This window comes from Podarcis tiliguerta (genome assembly GCF_965153285.1).
Source record: "Podarcis tiliguerta genome assembly, chromosome: 14".
Lineage (NCBI taxonomy): Eukaryota > Metazoa > Chordata > Lepidosauria > Squamata > Lacertidae > Podarcis > Podarcis tiliguerta.
Genome location: NC_139547.1, coordinates 24,301,632 through 24,316,990, shown reverse-complemented (window position 1 = coordinate 24,316,990; position 15,359 = coordinate 24,301,632). Strand labels below are relative to the sequence as shown.

The 15,359-nt window shown below is 42.8% G+C and overlaps 1 protein-coding gene across 6 annotated transcripts in view; it reads left to right on the top strand.

Annotated features, from left to right (window-relative positions):
• Nucleotides 1-15,359, top strand: part of MCTP2 (multiple C2 and transmembrane domain containing 2) — a 113,472-nt gene that overhangs the window by 17,036 nt on the left and 81,077 nt on the right. For all 6 annotated transcript variants that reach the window (XM_083411947.1, XM_083411948.1, XM_083411952.1 and 3 more), the window contains 3 exons: nucleotides 1,554-2,070; nucleotides 3,555-3,620; nucleotides 7,429-7,537. In XM_083411947.1, the coding sequence (XP_083268073.1) occupies nucleotides 1,603-2,070; nucleotides 3,555-3,620; nucleotides 7,429-7,537 (643 nt within the window). In that variant the 5' untranslated portion in view covers nucleotides 1,554-1,602. The remainder of the gene's footprint in view (nucleotides 1-1,553; nucleotides 2,071-3,554; nucleotides 3,621-7,428; nucleotides 7,538-15,359) is intronic.

Here is a 15,359-nt window from a genome sequence, read left to right as displayed (position 1 = left end):
CCTGGTCTACAGCTCCCCACCAGCCCAGCCTTCATGGGCAATCATCAGGGATTATGAGACTTGTGTGCCAAGACCCCATGACTAGGGTTGCCATTTTTCAAAAGCAATTTGACATGCTTTTGAACTGCTAGGTTTTTTTACGCAATTTCCGCCCAGACACTGCTTCCGACTACAGTATTCTGTCTATGCCTGGGAATTTCTGGACATATGGCAACCCTACCCATGACCTCACAGTTCCCTAAGGGTAAATAACCAGACAAGACAACAACATATGATTTTCTGGGTTCAAATAGGCTACACCTTTTATTGGTTACAGATGTGAGCAGTTTAGCATAGGCATTGGGAGAAGCCAGATTATATCAGATTATATCACTCCAGCCAGTCTGCTGGGAATTCTAAGTGTAAACCATCATTAGGGGGAGCCCTATGACCTACATCAAATAGGTGTACCCCCTGAGGGGTCCCCATTGGAGGTGTGCTATGGCCCTAGGCATTGGACAGAAGCCACTCCCCCTGTATCCCTTTAACAGGATATCATTAACCAGGACAGGGCAGGCAGAGGCTACAACCTTCCCTTCAGCTAGTACATAGGCTTAGCCAATGCCTAACCACCGGTCAAGCCAAAGCTGACCCACTGCCAAATCCTTCACACCTGCAACCAACCCTTGACACCCTCCACACTGTTGTTTAACCAAATTTCATTGTCCAGGTATACCCCATCATTGCGTTAGAAGGACTCCTGGTGAAAGGTTGCCATTTAGGAGTTGCACCTTTTGTGCAACTGAACGGTTGGCCTTCTTTCTTGCTCCATTGATGCCTGCCGAGTTGGGGCTATCATGCTGATATCGCCTTTCCAGTAGATGGGACCAAACAAGGGTTATGCTTGGATGCAAGGCTAGGAGTCTTTCAAAGTCCTCTTTAATGCTCCATGTGAGGTCGATGCCTTTCCTTAGACCCAGGTCGTTTTCTCCAAGCTGGATGAAAGAAAGGGGGTCCAAAACTTCACAATTGCACAGTGCACTGAGTTTGGGGACTGCACTGAGTTAGTGTACATGACCTTTCACAGCTGGCCTCACATTGACCTGTGGAACATCTTCAGCCTATGGTCTTGGCTGTGTACCACTGTGTATAATCACTATAAGGCTTACACCCTGGAGTTAATACTTGTTGGTGATTCATCAATAAACACCCAAAGAGAGTCTAGTTGCCTTTCCTACAGCACAATGCCTGGTAGCATCTTTTTTTTTTTTTTTTACAGCATTTGAGAATTCCCATCATGTCAAATCTTGGAAATTATCAAAATAGCTCACCCCCTGGTTATTTTTATCCTCATGATAGATTTATGTAGGATTAAAAACTCTCTTTCCTTTATTTCCTTCCTGATTGCCTGTGAGATTATTTTGTTCCTATGCTGGGAGGAATTAGTAATGCAACCTGTTTTGACTGAGAATCTGTTCAGGTCTGAGACATTCCAACCTACAATTCAAGTCTCTGTAATGCTGCAGCTCACTTCGTTTCTCCTTATGTTTTGTCCCTCTCTACATCACCCTTAGGAGTCAATGGAAAAGCCTTAAGACCCGGTGTTGGAAATCCAATTTAATCATGGAACTGGATAAGTCTTCTGTCTGGGGATCATTCAAACAAAAAACAAGAAGGCTACAGAACTTCAGCATCAGAAGGACTAAGAAAAGCTCTTCTAAACTAGTGGAGACCAGGAAAAGGCATCCGTTAGACCGGCGTCTTAGTTCCTCAGTACCGGACATGTTGGACGTGGAGACAGTTGTTGAAGAAGAAATGAATTGTTCGCGTTCCAAGGCTCTGTCCACTTATTTCCCCAGTGGTTTTTCTGCAACGGAGATGTTCCTTCAGGAGACCAGCAGCTCTTCCTCAAAACAGAGTGGGGAGAAGTGGCAGTGGAACCAGCAGGAGACTGTGCGCTTGGAAATTGGAGTTGAGGAACCGGTTGCTTATGGCCCACAGTTGGACGTGAAGCGGAAATCCAGTGAAGATCTCTTTGAATTATTGAAAAGAAGCAGTTTTAGCAGTGACCTTGCAGAAGATGTTCTTGAGGTAATGTGCCTGGGGGTTGACCAATGTCAGTGGGCTGGTTTAGACCTGATGCTAGGGGGGGGGGGACCTTTTGCCCTGCGTGCCACATTCCCTCAAGGTTGTAGAGGGAAGGTCAGTTGGTAAGCCCCCAAAGGGGATCAAAACATTTGTATGATATATATGCATACATATTAGTGCTGTACATACAAGCATATTACTAAAGGTGGGGGAGAAAGTCAATTCAGTTTGCATTTAAAAATGAATTTATGTAATTCAGACTTTCTAAAATGGTATGCAAGCTGAAACACAGCACTTGAAATTCGTCCTTTTCTGAAATTTGCAATGCAATTTGCCAACCAAGTAATGTGTACAAAAATGCAGATATTGGGATAACGTCTCCACAAAAATGCATGTGTTGATGAAAATAACATATAAAATGGCATTATTTTAGGGGAAATGGTATGCAAAAATGTGTATGTTAGATATGCACTAACATGCTGATGAATTTTCATGAGGACTCTCTCATCACAAACTGACACGGAAATGTGGAGAACTGATCTTAAAAATGGAAAGGTTAGAAAGCAAAACTGACATAGTCACTCATCCTTACACATTACACAGTCAACCAATCCCCTTCCAACCCTCGTATTGGTAGGGGAAATGTCGCCATTCTTTGAATCTAGGATTTTGGGGATCCTTTAGCTGGAAAGAATGTGCCGCCACAGAACTGGCCCAGCTTTGACGCCAGCTGGCTGGTGATCCAGTTTGTGGGATGGAGTGCCCTTCCCCTTTACCTTGTGCATAATGTGAAGTGTGAGCTAGTTTATAGGCCTGTATACACAATTGTGTGGTTATCCATCCACCCTACAAACAGCAGCAACAACAGTAAAACAGCAAATGCAGAAGGTCCTGGGTTCAATCCCTGCCACCTCCAGGTAGGTCTGGGATTATCTCCTGTTTGAAACCCCCAAAAGTTGCTGCTAGTCCATGTGGACAACAGATGAACCAATCGTCTAATAAGGCAGGCTCTAATGTTCCCCATTTACTTCAACCCTTTATTCAGAAACATGAGGACTAGAACCTTGGGAAAGTGCTGCAGCTTAGTGGTAGAGTATCTGGTTTGCACAGAGAAGGGTCTCAGGCTTAATCCTTAGTATCTCCAGGGAGGGGTTGGGAATGTCCTTCACCTGAAACCCTGTAGAGCTGCTGCAAATCATCTAGATCAAGTAATCTGGCTTGCATGATTGTGCAGTTTGGACCATAGTGTGTATGGGCTCAGAGCATCAGGCTTCACACATTATGTATGTGAATGATGGGGGAAAGCATGTGACTTGATCTGCTGTCTGGCGACATTCCTCAACTTGCTCAAAGATAAGTCCTTTCCCCCGTCTTGCACCTTTCTCTTTTCTTTCTTTTTGCACTGGAATGGAACGTCATTGCTGAAGGATTGAGCAACAGCAATACAATGCAATGTCAATACAACCTCTGTTCTATTCTTTTCATAGCGTTCGTATGGCGGAGGCTCCATTCTTGACTCCTCCAGCTCTTCTCAGCTGTTTGAGGAGCAGTCGGTGAGTGATACATTTTTTTAAAAAAAACGAATGCCAGGCTGTAAGCTGCAAGTACCAGGTGCAGAGCCTCTGAAGCTTGTGTTAATAGAATACTTTTGTGGAATCTAGCAATGGGCATTGCATAACAGCAAGGAATGTGGAAGAATTGTGGTGTGGTTAATAGTTCTCAAGGCAGGTGGAGGTGGGTTGGGCTCACCTCAACCTAATGGGAAAGGCTATGGCTCAGTGCCAGAGCATTTGACTTGCATGTAGAAGATCTGATTCAATAATGGCATCTCTAGGTAGGACTAGAAAAGTCCACTGTCTGAAATCTTGGAGAAGACAATATTGAGCTAGATGGGCTTTGACTCAGTATGTTCCTTGGTTTCTTCCTTCCCTAAGACTGGATTCTTGTCTTACTCTCATGTTGCCTCCTGCAGAAGTAACCTTGTCTGCAGCACTAGTCCCCAATGGTGTGGTGACTTGCTCTGTAATTTCATTTGGATGCACTGTGACCTAACAGAAAGGTGGGGAACATTTTTCAGCCCAGGGGCTGCATGTCCTTCCAGAGAACACGCATGGGCAGGTAAAAGTAGGTGGAGCAATAAACATGGCTCTTACCTTAGTTGGTTATACAATCTTCCAGGTTAGGCTAAGACAGGCATCCCCAACCTTCGGTCCTCCAGATGTTTTGGACTACAATTCCCATCATCCCTGACCACTGGTCCTGTTAGCTAGGAAACATGGGAATTGTAGGCCCAAACATCTGGAGGGCCGCAGGTTGGGGATGCCTGGGCTAAGAGATGGTGATTGGCCCAAAATCACCCTGTGAGCTTCATGGCCGAATGGAAATTTGAACCTTGGTCTCCCAGGTCCTACTCTAGCTCTCTCTCATTATTATTATTATTATTATTATTATTATTATTATTATTATTTATTTTGACAAAGTAATAATCATACATAAATAAGAATAAAAATGTGCTCTGCACCACTAAAACCACTCCATTGTAACTATCCAAACTCCTAAAATTTCAACACCTCTTGCAATGGTTTGACCCCTTTCCATTTTAACAGTACAAATTCTACAAACACCCTCCATATCTCCTCAAAATCATTTCTCCTGCGTATTCCCCATCTTACCTTAATGGCACATGTTAATTTATCATTAATAGCTATGTCCCACACCTCTTTATACAATTCTTCCATTTTATATTTTGCTTGCCCCTTCTACTTCCTAGCTATCATAATTCGTGCAAATTTGTGAGCAAGTCCTTCGTAGCCTACGAACCTTCCACCCCATCGTAAATTGATAATAATGCTGCCTCTAGACTTTAACCCAGTGATTTCTGTTATCTCCTTAAACACCCTTTGCCAGAAAAATAGTACATATTTACACCCCCACCACATGTGAACATCATGCCCAGTTTCCTGGCATCCCCTCCAACATAATACCAAATATTCTTTGTTTATTTAATTTAATCTGACTGGTGTTAAATACTATCTCCAAATTAATTTATAATAATTTTCTTTTATTCCTATAGACAACATTTGCAACATACGATTCTCCCATATTTCCCCCTCAGCTTTGACTATCTGCCCTGTCTATATGCATATAGATGCTCTAGCTCTTTTAATGACTACACAACACTTGCTCCTCTCCCAATCCCTGTATTCATTTTGCCTCTGCAAATGTAAATCCAGGGATCATTAAATCAATGGCCCAGATTAGATGTAATAGTCAAACTGGCCATTACAAAGGGCTTCACACTCATGTCTTCCAATTTACTCCTTCCCTTCTTGGTTTAAACTATGGTTTACCACAAGCTCATGGGTGGCGCTGTGGTCTAAACCATTGAGCCTCTTGGGCTTGTTGATCAGAAGGTCGGTGGTTCGAATCCCCGTGACGGGGTGAGCTCCCGTAGCTCGGTCCTAGCTCCTGCCAACCTAGCAGTTTGAAAGCATGTCAAAGTGCAAGTAGATAAATAGGTACCGCTCCGGAGGGAGGTAAACGGTGTTTCCGTGTGCTGCTCTGGTTTTGCCAGAAGCGGCTTAGACATGCTGGCTACATGACCCATAAAAACTGTCTGCGGACAAACGTTGGCTCCCTCGGCCTGTAAAGCGAGATGAGCGCTGCAACCCCAGAGTTGTCTGTGTCTGGACTTAACTGTCAGGGGTCCTTCACCTTTTACTTCCAGCTCAGAACTGAAAATCCAGTTCAAGCTATGGTTTCTGATTCTGGTTTGGAGGGAAACTATGGTTTGTGTGAACCTGGAGAAGAAGTAATGAATGTGAGCACAAAGGGGGAAGCTTAGGACCTCCAAGCATCTCCCCAATGGCCAAACCACAATTTGATTGTAGTGTCAGAATGAGACCAGTTTTACCCACTTTTAAAATGCCTAAACTACCCTTCATCCAAACAGATCCCAGAGTGGTATATGCAACAACGACAAAATGATTTTAAAGTTGAGGATAGGGGAAAATTCAGTTCAGTTTGCATTTGAAGGCAAACCTCCCAATTCACACTTTTTGAAACAATACGAAAACGAAACACAGCCATTCTTCAAAATCTGCACCTCCCTGAATTTTGCAGTGCTATTCTCCAGCCAAGTAATACGGATGAAAATGCATTTCCAAGAGTAAACATAACTAACATAAAGATGCATATGTTAGTGAAAGAAACCTGTAAAAAATGCTTTCGATTAGGGAAAATTGCTTTGCAAGTGTGTGTGTGTGTCAGACAACATTGCATATAAAAATGTCTATTTGAGGAAAAATTCACATTAAAATGCTGATGAAATTTCATGAGGATTATTTATTTATTTATATATGCTTTGTTAGTTCCAACAAAAAACCCAACCAACCAACCAACAAAAAAACCACACGCTTTTACACAATACATCTAAATACAATAATTTCCTAATACAAACCTTCTATAACGACTTCCCATCACATGATACCTTATCACTTTTAAAATTGTCACAATTATCTTTATCAATGCTAATACATCTTTATTCTCTTAAGTTTCTATAATTTCCGAATTTTCTATAGAAGTTGCTCCAGGCCTGCCAGTGAGTTCAAATTCTTGCAGTGCTCCCTGAGATACTTTCTGTACAGGTCCCATTCTTTTATAAATGTTTTTCCATCATTTTAGCCAATTCTGCAAATTCTAACAGTTTTGATTGCCACTCCAATTTCATCGGTATCACATCTCCTTTCCAGTTTCTAGTTATTAGAATTCTTGCTGCCATGGTGGCATAAAGAAATATTTGGTATATCAGTGTCTTATGATGCCTAAAAGGAAGGCTTCATTATTATTTTTTGCAAAGGAAATCTTCAATATCTTTTTGAGTTCATTGTAAATTGTATCCCCAAATTCCTTTACTTTTCTACATGAGGATTTTTTTGTGAATTTCTTTTTGCAAACTGATGTAGAAACGTGGAGAATGGAATTTAAGGTTGGAAAAATAGAGAAACCGAGAAACCAAAATTGACAGACTTGCCCACCCCCCTTTAAGATACAATTAAATGAAAGCATCATGAGCAATAACGTTGTGAATAAGAAGATGATCCCAATGGAACCAGAAAAGGACAGAGTGATGGCAAATAAAATTGCCTGAGCACACAAATGATGGCAGCCAATGAAGGGCCTTGGATGATGACCTTAATGCCTAGGCAAGACACAGTATGTTGTGTCTACTTTTAGTGGTCTTTCATGTGGTCCTAGCTTTCAGATTCCTAGAATTGTGATAGGGTGAATCTGTGTTTAGTACATGCTCTTTATCAGAAGTGAAACTGATGTATACCTTTCCTTTTGAAACTTTTTCCACAGATGCTTGAGGAAGGAAGCGATGGTTTGAGCAAATTGCCCACCACATTTGCATATCTGTTAACAATACATCTGAAGGAAGGCAGAAACCTGGTCATCAGGGATCGCTGTGGTGAGTCAGTCTCTTGCTATATGTACAGTGCTGATTATTATTCTTCCTCTTCTTCTTCAAAGATGTACAGATAATGGAGTGGTGCTTTAGCTGAGCTCTAGAGGGTAATAGCTCCAAGAGCCAATTTTGCAACTTGCTGTGCGCCTGAGGGTTGGGTCTTATCCACATGTTATGATTTCTTGTACACATGATGGGATTTTGCATGGAAACTCTTTGTATCAATTACAGTGGTACCTCGGGTTAAGTACTTAATTCGTTCCAGAGGTCCGTTCTTAACCTGAAACTGTTCTTAACCTGAAGCACCACTTTAGCTAATGGGGCCTCCTGCTGCTGCTGTGCCGCCGGAGCATGATTTCTGTTCTAATCCTGAAGCAAAGTTCTTAACCTGAAGCGCTATTTCTGGGTTAGTGGAGTATGTAACCTGAAGTGTATGTAACCTGAAGCGTATGTAACCCGAGTTACACTGTATTCAATCACTGGCCATGAACTACTTTTTCTGCTTTCTGACTTCATAGTTTCAAGCCTATCTTTGCTGCGACAAGAGCAACAAAATTGCTGCTTAAACAAAACAAAACAAAACAAAACAGAAGGGGAACAGTTCTCAAAATCTTGATGCTTCTTCCCAGTACTAAATTTTGCATTCATGGAGTAGTCACATGAAGTTGTCTTAGAGTGAGCTGGGATAATGGCTGAAAACTATCGAGGAAACCTGGGGTCCTCCAGCTGTGGTTGAGGCAGGATCTACTTTTGTGGGAAATACTAAGCTTTTGCTTTGCAAAATCTACCATACTTTATATGTGACAGTATCCGCAGGACACTGGGACAAAATCTGTGTCTGCTTTGGTGGTGCCCTCTTGTGGATGTTTTTCCATGCTGCAGGAAAGACTTGTGATGCTTTAAACATTGCAAGACAGCAGTGAAAGACTGCTCACCTGCACATCCATATGCACATATCTGCACATTTCTTGTGACAAAATTTCAGCTGTTTCATAAACTGGCAAAGTGTGCTCTGTATGCGGCAATTTCTGTCAGGAAAATGTATTTATATATTTATTTTAAAGCCTTTCTAAACCCCTTAACGTTTTTAAAATATGTACAGTATACAAACCAGGATCCAGTGTTGCCTAAAATCAACAAAACAGTATAAAGACATAAAAACAAATGAAACAGATCTAGGGAATTCATGCATATAAATCTGGGTCGAATCTTATGGTAAACAGGGAAAACCTGGACAAAAAGGATAAGCCCTTGCAAGATGTATGACACAACTGATGGGGCAACAGCAGTAAATGTATGTTTTCTGATCACCACCCTATGATATTCTGTAGAGTAGGGGTCAGCAACCTTTTTCAGCCATGGGCTGGTCCACCGTCCCTCAGACCATATGGTGGGCCGGACTATGTTTTGAAAAAAATAAAAAATGAATGAATTCCTATGCCCCACAAATAACCCAGAGATGCATTTTAAATAAAAGGACACATTCTACTCATGTAGAAACACACTGATTCCCGGAGTGTCTGTGGGCCAGATTGAGAAGGTGATTAGGTTGCCTACCCCTGCTGTAGAGTGTGGCACCACAAGTAGAATTTCCCCAGATGAACTAAGTGATCTTGCAGGTCTATAGAGGAGCAGGCGGTCTTTTAGGTAACCTAGTCTTGATTTGCTCAGGGCTTTATAGTTGTTGTTGTTGTTGTTGTTGTTATTATTACAGCTACTACTGTATTTATATCCCACCTTTTTTCCCTAGGAGCTCAAAGTGGCACACACACTTCCTCCTCCTATTTTATCCTCAGAACAACCCTATGAGGTACCGTAGGTTAGGCTAAGACGTAGGGACACACCTAAAGTCACTCAGTGAACTTCATAGCTGCTTGGGGATTTGAACCCTGGTCTCCTAGGTCCAGCACTCTTAACCACTATACCACACTACAGCCATGGCTTTGTAGCTGATTGGCAGGCAGTGCCGTTCTCCCAGCATAGCTATAATATCTGCATGTCCTGGTGCTCCACTCAGCAACTTGGTTGCAGTGTTCTACACCAGCTACAGCTCCTGGACCAATCTCAAGGGAAGCCCTACACAGAGTGCATTACAGTAGTCCAATCCCTGTCCTGGAAAGGTGTGGTTGGTGTTTCAACCTAATCTAATAATAGCCCCTCCTCACCACAGAAGTCTCAGAAGCCTACAGTGACAAAAGTTGTACCTAGGAGCACCCACAACTTGTGCACCTGTTTCTTCAGAGACAGGTGAACTCCCAGATCTGGGAACCCCTTACCCACAAAGATTCCATCTTACCATGATTTGGCCTCAGTTTATTGGCCTTCATCCAGGCACTGGCCTCTTCTGATTCAGATGTAACCAAGAAAATAGAGCATACAGATGCCCAAATCTCCTATGAGTGCTTCCAGTGGTTTAATGCAAAATGGCATCCAAAGGGGGAGGGAAAGGGTTAACTCCTTCCATTCCACTGCTATAGTCGTGACAGGATCATGGGCTGCTAGTCGTGTCTCATTGGACATCAAGATGAGTTGTTTTGCAGAGACCTTTACAATTCAAGCACCCAGAAAATTAAACAGAAAGGCAGTTCCTTATTCTCAGCTTTCAGTGATTGCCACAGTGGCAAGCAGGCAAGAATTTGCCCTGAGGACTAATTCACACATGATAGTTTTAGATAGTTTTAGAGCCAGTGTGGTGTAGTGGTTAAGAGCGGTAGTCTCGTAATCTGGGGAACCGGGTTCGTGTCTCCTCTCCTCCACATGCAGCTGCTGGGTGACCATGGGCCAGTCACACTTCTCTGAAGTCTCTCAGCCCCACTCACCTCACAGAGTGTTTGTTGTGGGGGAGGAAGGGAAAGGAGAATGTTAGCCGCTTTGAGACTCCTTCGGGTAGTGATAAAGTGGGATATCAAATCCAAACTCCTCTTCTTCTTCTTCTTCTTCGTCTTCTTCTTCTTCTTCTTCTTGATAGATAAGAATGAAAAAGCAAAGTCATGCACGGACAGGAAGACTTGTCGATGAGTTTGTGCTTGCCGCTTTTGCTATGTGAAATGGCTCTTGATCCCATTGACTAGTGGTATATGCACAAACAAACCTTCGACCACTGCAGCAGTGTTAGACTTGGTTTGGTGGTATTTTGTTCCCTGTGTACCTTTCTGCAGAGATTCAGACAGCCCATATCCCCAGCATCAGGTACACATTTCCAAATTCGTGGAGGACAAGGCTATCCATGCTACTAGAAGAGTTTGGATTTGATATCCCGCCGTTCACTCCCCTTCAGGAGTCTCAAAGCGGCTAACATTCTCCTTTCCCTTCCTCCCCCACAACAAAAACTCTGTGATGTGAGTGAGGCTGAGAGACTTCAAGGAAGTGTGACTGGCCCAAGGTCACCCAGCAGCTGCATGTGGAGGAGCGGAGACGCGAACCCGGTTCCCCAGATTACGAGACTACCGCTCTTAACCACTATACCACACTGGCTTTCAACTAGCCACAATGGTTATTTTCTACTTGTACTGTTAGAGTCATTATGCCTCTCTGTGCCAGTTGCTGGATGGGCTGGATTCTATATTGCTCATGTCCAGCTTGCAGGCTTCTCATAGATGTCTGGGCGGTCACTGTGAAATACCTGTTTTACCAGGTATTTGAATTGATCGATCGATTGGATTTATATTCCACCCTTTTCTCCAAGGGGCTCCAGGTAGTGTATATGGTCCCCCTCTTCCTGCATTTAATCGCCACAACAATCTTGGGAGGTAGGTTAGGTTGAGAGGCAGGTCTTAATCCAATACTCTAACCACAAAACAAACTGGCACTCTCTCTCTCTCTCTCTCTATATATATATATTCCATTTTATAATATCCAAATGTATTTTGGAAAAAAAAGAGAAGAAAACTAGTGTGTCCTGATTTTATTAACTTTTGCCTTTTTTATTTTCATTTCCCCCGCTGTGGTATTTCCACTGATTTCAGGACACACCTACACAGTGAGAAACTCCGGGAAAGTTCAGAGGCAGTTCTCCTTTTAACTGCTAGAGGGCAGCAGTAACCATTTAAAACGCCATATCTGCCTCTAATTTGAGAAACGTTAAATGCCAATTGGATTGTACAGGCAGTGCATTTGTGATGCTAGGAAGTTCTCGCTGCAGAAGGAACTTTCCAACAATCTGCCCAAAATGCATACGGAGAGAATGGAAGAGGACTTGAGACTAGGGCTCAAAACCTTTCTCTCTTCTAAGAATGGCAAAACTGTGCATGGATATTTCAGATTAGTCTTGGGCCTAAACATGCCAATAACATATAATTTCACTGGAAACATTGGCAGAGGTCATGCTACTGGGGTATTGCTGCTACTACTGCTTCTTAAATTTTTGATTTTTAGATGGCCAAGGTGACATACCAATTAGAGTACTGGATTTGGACCTGATTAATAAATTAATTGTAATAATAATCATAATTTTAATATTCCTCTCACAGGACTATAATTTCCAGAGTGGCTTAACAACCAATCGTTCTCATAATTCACAATTCAGGTTTTACAATTCATACTCTGTCCCACCCCTTATATTAGATGTCATTCATCTGTGTTAAGTAAATTATACTGCCTAATATTTTTAGGTAATGCACAACACAAAACAAACAAATGTAGAAATTATTTACAATCAAGGTAGAAAGGAAGGCAGGGCCCCGGATAAATTTTCAATGTGCCCTATTTTTATTTTTAAACGAAACAGTAGCATTTAGTAGTAGTAACATTTGCCAGCATTTATGGGGGTTGTTTGAAGGGCAAATAATGTATCGTTCATATTGTTTTCCTCTCAGCTTGTGCTTGCCTGCTTGAAGGGAAAACATAGCTATGCTGAAAGCATGTAGGTTAGAGAAAAAACACCCCCACAAAGTTTACAAGGGAAAAATATTTATTTATTTTATTTGTTTCCTAAAATGCACATACCTCTTGATTGTAAAACAACAACAACAACAACAACAAACCACCTCAAAGCTGTTTGCAAAATGGGGGGGCGGGGGAATGGAAATAGCAGTAAAAACAGTTAAAAACAACTATTTAAAATATTTTCGAAATAATATTTAAAGTAACAGTAGACTAAAAAGAGAAAGAAACACATCAGCATATCCGTGCCTGGACAGGCTTGCCTAAACAAAAATGTTTTTAGCCAAAAAGGGTACAGCAAAGGAGCCTGTCTGGTGGTCAATTGGCAGGGAGTTCCAACGGTTGATTGCTGCCAAACTAAAAGATTGATTTCTTACAAATGCGGAAATGGGTATTATGTGCTGTATGTAACAGTTCCAGGTATAGTATATACCTGGTATAGTATATACTTGGATCTCAAATGCCTTGGCTCCCGAACAAATTGGCTCCTGAACAATAGAAACCCAGAAGTGAGTATTCTGGTTTTTGAACAATTTTCAAAATCCTGCAGCTAATCAGAAGCCGTGCTTTGGTTTCCGAACGTTTTGGAAGTCGAAGGGACTTCTGGAACAGATTCCATTTGACTTCCAAGATACAACTGTATATTTGTGGCTGGGGAAACCCAGACAGATGGGCGGGGTATAATAAGTTATTGTTGTTGTTATTGTTATTATTAAAAACAGATGTTCTTCGGCCACTAAGCATAGAGGGGAGGTTAACATATATTTATTTAAAAATTGAAGTTCTTGGACTACTGTGTAGGATCTCGGCACAGACTGGAAACATAGCTGTGCCGGCAGCACGCAGGTTAGAGAAAATATCCGTGCAGAGTTCAGGAGGGAAGGCCAAATGGACATATTTTGAAACGGGGAGTCGCTTGGCTACAGGTTCGGATCTCGGCAGCCGGCTCTCTGCTTACGGTAATGCCTCTCAGGCCCATTGTTTGCAAAGCTGCCGATTATTGGGGTTAAAGCCCGTCTGTTGGCTGACGCGGACGGCCCATCACTTGTTCATCCTTGGCGTCGCCATCTCAAGCAACGGAGGCTCCTTCCTCCTTTCACCCGTTGACTCCTTCCTCACCCCTCCTCCTGGCTGGCTTGCCTAGTAGAGACGTTACTTTCTTGACAGTGAGACAATTTCTTCTTCTTCTTCTTTTCCGGGGTGGGTGCTGAGAGAGAGGCCCTCCCTCACTTTCCGTGTTCGGTGCTTTTCTCTCGCCTCTCCTCTTCTCTCTCCCCCCCCCCCGGCGCCTCTCAATTATTTCCCCCTCACAATTAACGTTCTCCTAACTTGACACTCCTACCCCCCCACCCCCCGTTTTGGTGCTGTCAAGCGCCGTCCCCCCCTTTTCTCCCTATTAATTCCAGACATTAATATTTTCTTTCACGCAAGTGCTGCCGTTCACCCGTGAAACAGTTTGAACATTATGTAGCTGTCAAGATACCTAGGGATTACCCGGCGTGCTTTGCCTCCGTAAGTGACACCGCCGAGGCCCTGCTTCTGAGATGTTTATTTTGAGAGTAAGCTGACAAGCATGAAGTCCTGATCCCAGGGAGGCAATCTCATTTAATTAAAAGGCTCTTTCATTATAGTTCGCCTCCCGCCGCCCACCCCCCTCAACCGCCCGCCAACCCGTCCATCCCCCCCAATGCACGCTTAAAAAAAAGAAAACTAACAGAAACAACAAAAACCCTTCGTTTTGCACGAACGGCATTGTTTTACAGTAAGGGAAGGCGGGGTAGCAGCCGTGGGGATGTTCCGGCAACCGTAAAACTTCCAACGTTGATGTGAGAAACGCAGAATATCCCCACAGAGAATGTTTTCCTTCCCTTCTCGAAGAGGAGAGGTTATTTGGGGATTGAATATTGCATTAGCCGAAAAAACATATTGTCTCTGTTCATTTCCTTTCTTCTTTTTAAAAAGTGCTTTGTTGTGCAGTTCTTGTTCCATTTAAGAAACAGATAAGCGAATGCGTTTAGACCAACCTGCCTTCAATCTCCTTATTCATGTTTTCATTCTACCAGTTGCTTCCCTGGCCTCCTCCAGATATAGCCTTTTTAATGTAGTTAATAGTTGAGGGACTTCTTTTTTTAAAATTATTATTAATATGCTGGCAGCCTCTGCTTATCAGGGAGATAAAGGCCGGCTCTTCTCTTGAGCCTTCTTGTCTCCCCTTCCTTTATTTTATTTTTAAGAAAGGAGAGAAGGGACCGGAATATTTAAGAGAAATTAACAATAGAACGTAAGGCAAATCACCTCTGTTCATCTCATTTCTAAGCACTGAAACATCCTCTGGAAGGTTATTGGAAATGCTTAACGCTCAGCGGTATTATCTGTGGAGCTTTGCCCTTCCTTCTGTGAATGTGCAATGATAGTAGTTTCTCTTCCCATGCATTAAATAAAGGGATATCCAGTTCTAAGTTGGCTGATCCACAGGAGCCTGTGGGTGCATTCACACCACATATTTAAAGCACTATGATGATGCTTTGGTTTCCCCCCAAAGAATTCTGGGAGCTGGAGTTTGTTAAGGGTGCTTAGTGTTGTTAGGAGGCCCCTATTCCCCTCTTCTAACAACTGTTAGCACCCTTAACTACAGCTCCCAGAATTCCTTAGGAGGAGCCATGGCTGTTTAAAGTGGAATCATAGTGCTGTAAATATATGACGTGAATAGAACATGGCACCTCTCTGTCTCTCTCTTTCTCTGACTGAGGTGGGAATGGACAGAGCAGAGATGTGTGGAAACATACAACCGCTGGAAGCAAAGCAGTATGTCCCCCCAAAAAGTGTTGCAGGCACCGGCAATATTGAGAGCAGAATAGCCTTGTCCCATATTCAGCCACTCAACTGCTGCGATATGACGAGCTGGCAATGTTACAGGTGGAACACAATACTCATTCCCCACTTG